Source organism: Anarrhichthys ocellatus, unplaced genomic scaffold (assembly GCF_004355925.1).
Source record: "Anarrhichthys ocellatus isolate YVR2014 unplaced genomic scaffold, GSC_Weel_1.0 scaffold22, whole genome shotgun sequence".
NCBI lineage: Eukaryota > Metazoa > Chordata > Actinopteri > Perciformes > Anarhichadidae > Anarrhichthys > Anarrhichthys ocellatus.
In genome coordinates, this window is record NW_022280052.1 from 137,382 (window position 1) to 143,889 (window position 6,508).

Here is a 6,508-nt window from a genome sequence, read left to right on the forward strand (position 1 = left end):
ACACACACACACACACACACACACACACACACACACACACACACACAGACATGCAAACTAACACAGACACGTACGAGGATGCTGAATCTGCTCCCGATCTAGTCACGTTTCTCTAGCTATGCAAGACTGGCTGACACACTAACACATGACAGCAACAGTGTGCATGTGTGTGTGTGTGTGGGTGTGTGTTTGTGTGTGCATGTGTGTGTAAGTGTAAGGCTATCTGCAGGCACAGTCCTGATTTAAGGAATACTCTGTTCTTGCTAGTAGAGCAAGCAGAAGCACACGTGCAGACACTGTGATGTTGAAAGAGACATATTTGGTGTCTCTGTCCATTCATGCATTCAATTTTTTAGAGGTGTTCTTGTGCCATGGGAAAATTAAAACGCCAAATACTGCATTGTGGATTATGGCTGACTAGGTGTGTGTGTGTGTGTGTGTGTGTGTGTGTGTGTGTGTGTGTGTGTGCGTGCGTGTGAGTGCAGAGGGCAGTAGCAGCAGTGTTGTGACAACAGTGTGAGCCAGGGTCTCTTCAGGGTCTTAGTGCCTGGCCGTTCATCCGCTGCTTTCAAGATTATTTTGAGGCATTTCTGACTAATTAGCAAGTCAACAGTGAATGAAAAGATCAGGCCGAGAGGCGGAGAGGAAAATGAAACGTGCCGGAGGTGACAAGACGGGTTCAGATCAGTTCATTTTGTCAGCGCAGTATTTACTCCCAATCCCGACCTAAATGAGGTTAAAGTATGCAGCAGGAGAGGCAGGGGGAGAGCGCACACAGCCACGTCTATTTGAATTTGCAGGAATTAACTGATACTGTTCTGCACAGATGTACTCTCCTGGGCAAGGCAGCAACCCACTCTCTGCCCCCAAAACAAAATTTCGAAAATAGATTCTGCATCTTGTGGCTGACCAAGATAAAGCCAGCTGCAGTGTGGGCTCAAATGTAGCTAGAGTGCTTTACTGTTTCATTGGTCTTGCTCTGATATCCTTGCAGTTGTTAAAGTGTGACTTTGGAACCATCGTGCATTGATCACACATCTTGAGTCAACAGGTGGCCAAGGATACTTTCAGGTTTGTTACTAAATAACTCATGACAGGAGAAATACCGATACCATTTTCTGTTATTACATTACTCAAAATTGTGACTTGTTTTGACATCTCCAGGCTTGTATACATTATGATGTAAATAGCCTCTCAACTGGTGTATCCCTCCTTATAAGTAAGCATTCAGCTGTGGTACAATGAGGTTGGCATGCAGTTAGCGGCCAAATAGTCTTAGCATGCGAGTGCTGCAAATCCTTTAAATGGGCTTTTCACACAGTGCACAATACACTTTAATTTAGAATGAAGTGCCCCTTTAACCTTGGGTTAAAGACCAGCTGTGAGTCTATTACCTGATGTGGGTAACTACACTCTACTTAGATGGGTTGTTTTGTGAGCACACTACTGTATATTAGCTGCTTGTGTCTTTGCTGAAATAAACTTTTATCTCGGTGTTGATAAAAATCTGAAAATGTCTCAAAAACATTGTCTCAAAGCTTTAAAAACCCTCCTTGAACTCATTAGCTTCTGTTTATCAGCCAGAAGCTGATTGGTTTACATTTGAATAGAAAAATGAAAGAAGGATAAATCATTTTACCCCGAGTCAACCTTATCAGTGTACTTCCTGGAAGACGCATTAAGTGTACATTACAGAGAGGCCGTCGTCTCAGCTGTGCTCAGTTGAGCACCGTGTAACCACAATGTCACAGATTCAAAACTGGCTTAGGACCCTTTGTCCCCCCCCCCCCTTTAGCTTCACTAACTCTCTCCACTTTATTCTGTCCAGTAAAGCAGAAAGAAACATCAATTTTTTTAAAAGACGAAGAGAAGCGAGGGAGAATGCGTGGGAATGGGGAATGAGAGAGGGGAGGGAGAGGAAACAGCAAGACTCACTGTAGTGCGACTGTGAGACGTGGAGAGGAAAGAGGCACGAGGAAGGTATAGAGAGATGAGGAGGAGAGAAAGAAACAGTAATTCCCTGAGGCAGGCTCGTCTCCCGCTCACTGTCCTCATTCAGTTTTGCGTCTCATTTTGCCTAAAAACTTCTGTTTTAAGTCTGTGTGTGTGTGTGTGTGTGTGTGTGTGTGTGTGTGTGCGCGTGCGCGTGCGCGCTTTTGTGTGTGGGTGTTTGTGCATTCACGTATGTACAGAACAGGAAGCTCAGGAAACAATTACTACCATGCTGGGTGTACACCTGGACTGCCCAATGTGCTTACACACAAAAACTGTAGTAAAAAAAAATCTCATTACACGCGCATGCATGCACACACAGTCATACATGTACATACACACTCTGCTATGCACTTCTATGCTGGTTGCTATTTCGCACTTTTTTCTTTTCCAGCCTGACTAAATCTTTTATGCTTCTGAACTATAACACTCTCTCTTGCTCTCTCTTTTCCTCCTGCTTCTTTCCTACCTTCCTAATCCTTTTCCTCTGAACCATCTCTGTCCTCTATTTCTTTGACATTCTCTCTGTCACTCTCTCTTGGTCTTCCTTCCTCTCCTTTACCATCTTGTGTCCACCTCCTCTTTTCTCTCTATAGAAGTATCGGTATCAAGAAGAGGAAGGGGCGTCGCCAGGTGCCCCAAAACTCCACCAACACCCCTGCAATCTGCACCCAATGGGACTAGCCAGAGAGCTGAGGGACGGCGGGACCCTAGGGAGGGACGGCGGGACCCTAGCGAGGGACGCCGGGACCCTAGCGAGGGACGGAGGGACCCTGGGGAGGGACGGAGGGACCCTGGGGAGGGAGGGAAGGGAGGGGAGAGAGGGGAGAGAGGGGAGGGAAGGGGGGACCTTGAGGGAAGTGGGTACTTGGAGGGAAGGGAGTACCTGGAGGAGAGAGGGAGGGGGTGCCGGGACCATGGAGAGAGTCAGGGAACGATCACTGGGGAGGGACGGATCTCTCGGTCGCCGCAGTGACCTGCGGGGCGCGGAGCTGGTTCAGGTGGCGGAGCGGCAGCTGTCTCAGATTCAACACGTTCACGGATACGTCACTCACACACACATCACGCCTGCTCAGGTAACTAAGGCTCTGGCTCTGTCATCAGTATGCCAAACACACACACACACACACACACACACACACACACACACACATACAATCGCACATTAAACTGACACATTGTCAATCCCTTCCCCATCACATCGGCTCTGTCTACCTGCCTGTCTCTGTTTAAGAAAAACACACGCATGGCTCTGGGCTCACTGTTGCATCACGTTCGTCCGAGAGATTATGTCCGTCCGTCAATCCATACCTAAAAATAACTTTGTTGACAAATGCTTTATATTTGAGGCCAGATGTTATTAAAACCTTTTGGTTATTTTTTTATGTTTTGACTCAAATTGAAATCAATTTGAGCGCATACATTTTGAGTTATATTCATACATAACTAAGGCTGACTTGATCATAATTCAAACAACTGTTCAGTTTTATGTGAACAAAATATTGATATTGTACACAACCTTTTAACAATACCAGAAGAATACAAGTTGTTTCTTGTTCTTGGTTCGTGGTGTCCAGTGTCTCTATAAATCAATTTGGGAGTCATATGTTCCAAACCCAACCCTGATTACAGTATAAACTACAATTTTCTTTTACATTTTTTGGGAAATGTAGTTGCTGCCTGGATGATGTTTGGTGACGGTTCATATCTCACGTGGTTATGTTTAGCCAACAAAAGCACTTTATGTTAAGGGAAAGATTGTGGTTTCGGTTAAATATTTCTTGCTTCAAGTCGCTGTTGACTTGATGAATCTAATCGACCAAGATCACATCATCTTAATTCTTAATTAAGTGCTTGTGCTTTAAAGAAAACATCATGCTTTTCTTGCGTCAAACAGGTAGTTTATTGCAAGAGTGGAATTTATTTTGTTGTGGGGCTACTCCTTTGTTTACAGTTTGATTATAGACTTTCCCTTTAAAGTGACTCTAACATGACTCTACAGTTCTCTGGGAACCATGAGCTTTTGAAACCTGCTTTGAACGTCACTGGCAAAAATAGAAGGCAGTCAAGCTTAAATTAAAGCCTGTTTGTCATATCCCTGAAAAAATGACACGTTAGAGATTAGATAGAGGAAGATTTTTAGCCAAAAGGAGAGCTTCATTGTGTTGTAATGTATAACCAGTTTGTTCTTAAATCCAATCTAATGGCTTCAAAAACAGAAGCTGATGACTTTACAGTGTTGGTCAAGGTGGCAGAGGCAGACAGAAGTAAGGAGACCTGTTTCAGTATGGCTCCAGACTTAGATAGGTCTCTTTTGAAAGTACTTAGAAGTCAAGGATACTGGCCTAAATTTTCTTCCATGCACAGAGCCTTTCTTTGTACCAGGAGAATACTTTTGGGGAACTGTGCATGAAGGGATTCAGTCGAATCCTTGCCCCATTTTTTAGTAATGAGGCCCATTACTATCTCTGTTCTGCACTCGGTCTGCGTCGGTCTGGCTCCCTCTCTCTTTCTTCTCCCCCTCTATCTCCCTCGCACACACTCGTATTAGCACAGCGTAGCAGGGTAATCTTTTTATTTTGGTTGATTGGGCTGTATCTGTAGATTTGTGTTACATCACTGTACTGCTCTGCATCACTCTGACCACACACACACACACACAAATACACACACTTCATTTAGCTCCATGTGTTTGTTGATGTTTCTTACTGTACTTCATATTGACTGATTACTAGGTGCCATCAGGATGTTTTACAAACGTTAGTTATCGTTATTGGCAGAACAGTGCTCCTATAGTGGCCCAGTCCTACGCAGCCGCCATTAGTGTGGACGTACATCACCGTTTCGCATGGAGGGCCACTTATGCTGCAAATATCTGTGTGCATGTGATTAACTCTGGATAGAAATCTAACAGTTTGAGACCCCATGGAGTGGCACTCCACCGAAATGCACGACAGACTTTAGTCTTAGATATTTATTTTGTAGATAGCAATCATCCACTCCATTAAAAAACATTCAACGCACCATGCTGATTTTACAGCAAACTGACGAGTCATAAACTGACCCACTTGTCGGTTTATTTCTCCCAATAAAAGTTATCTCTTGAATTTATAACGCAACACTATCAGCTCATGGTAGCTATCAGCGATTGGCTTTTTCCTGCTCCATAATTGTTATATCATCCTTTAAACATCCACTATCGGTCAAACTCTCTAATTATATTACTGTTTTTTGAATTGTAGGTTTTAGTTATGTTTGGTAAATCATAATTATGGCCTTTTGTGGGATCTTACAAGAGTCGGCAAATAATCCATAAAATAACAAAAGGATATGCAAATTAGGAATATCCAGTTATTTGCTAACACATTTCATTTTATGGTAGTGGTGATCAAAGTGCTATTAAAAGTATTTTTACTCAATTCTCTGTCATTCTCTTAATAAAAAACTCAAGCCATGAGCCACAGATGACAGACAAACATAAAACAGGATTTAAAATGGTCCAGGTTTCTTCTGCTTCTTTGATTTCCTCTCGTTTTCATTGTCTTGCCTCATTTCTGTCATTTCCTGTATTTCTTCTTTTGTATCAACCCCCCACTACATCTTTTTTTAAACTCTGGCATGAGTGATCATCAGTTCATGTATTATTTTCATTAAATCATCTGTTACGCTGTCAGCAGTAGATTGTGTGTGTGTGTGTGTGTGTGTGTGTGTGTGTGTGTGTGTGTGTTGGGCTGAGTTGCGGCAGCCTCCTCGCGCTGCCGGCAGTCAGAGCTGAGGAGTGCGTGTCTTAGTTCTAGGTAATTATACGCTGTCATTCGTTTGTCTCTGCACCGAGTCAGTTGTCAGTCACAGAGGCTTCAAAGTTTGTCTGCTGGAAAAGCCTCGGACATAACTGAAGATTATGTCACTGTGGTGAAGAAATGTTGGTGTGTAGCTCCGCCTTGTGGTTGAACACCACCTTCCCATCACTTCCGACCCATTAACATTTCACTGAAATCACCTGAGGGGACATGTAAGAGCCATATGGGAGTTGATATCGATGGATGGAATGATTTGTTTATGTTTGTGTCTGGTCATCCGTTCATACAGCTTTCCATCATTGATATCTGTTTAGCGAACGACAACAATGTACAGCAGTTAATTGGAACTTCGGTCTCACTTTCGTTATGGTCATGGCTTAGAGGTTTCGATATCCTCGCTCAGACCGTCGTCGTCATCTAAACAGATCCATTTCAGCTGCTCATCAACTCTATGCCATAATCTATGATGAGGAACTGTGGTGCTGCTGGTGTATAAGAGTATTTCAGGTTATTTTGAGAAGGCCTCCCTCCCAAATGGTGTGTGCGTGTGTGTGCTTTTGTGTGTGTGTGTTTATGTGAATGTGTGTGTGAAAACACAGGTGCTGGATCTGGCTTGCTTCTGTATGACAGATGGACCTGCCACCTTGTTCTCCCCATGTACATGTTCCTTCTCTCTCTCTCTCTCTCTCTCTCTCTCTCTCTCTCTCTCTCTCTCT

General features: G+C 43.7%; 1 protein-coding gene across 7 annotated transcripts in view; it reads left to right on the forward strand.

Annotated features, from left to right (window-relative positions):
• The window catches only part of LOC116390286 (discs large homolog 1-like protein), a 95,140-nt gene that overhangs the window by 21,615 nt on the left and 67,017 nt on the right, over positions 1 to 6,508 (forward strand). For 5 of the 7 annotated variants that reach the window (XM_031859787.1, XM_031859789.1, XM_031859788.1 and 2 more), the window contains one exon: positions 2,589 to 3,068. The exons of 1 other annotated variant lie outside the window; for it this stretch is intronic. In XM_031859787.1, the coding sequence (XP_031715647.1) occupies positions 2,589 to 3,068 (480 nt within the window). Of the gene's footprint in view, positions 1 to 421; positions 3,069 to 6,508 lie in introns of all 7 variants that reach the window. One more of the 7 variants, XM_031859794.1, reaches the window with a different exon arrangement.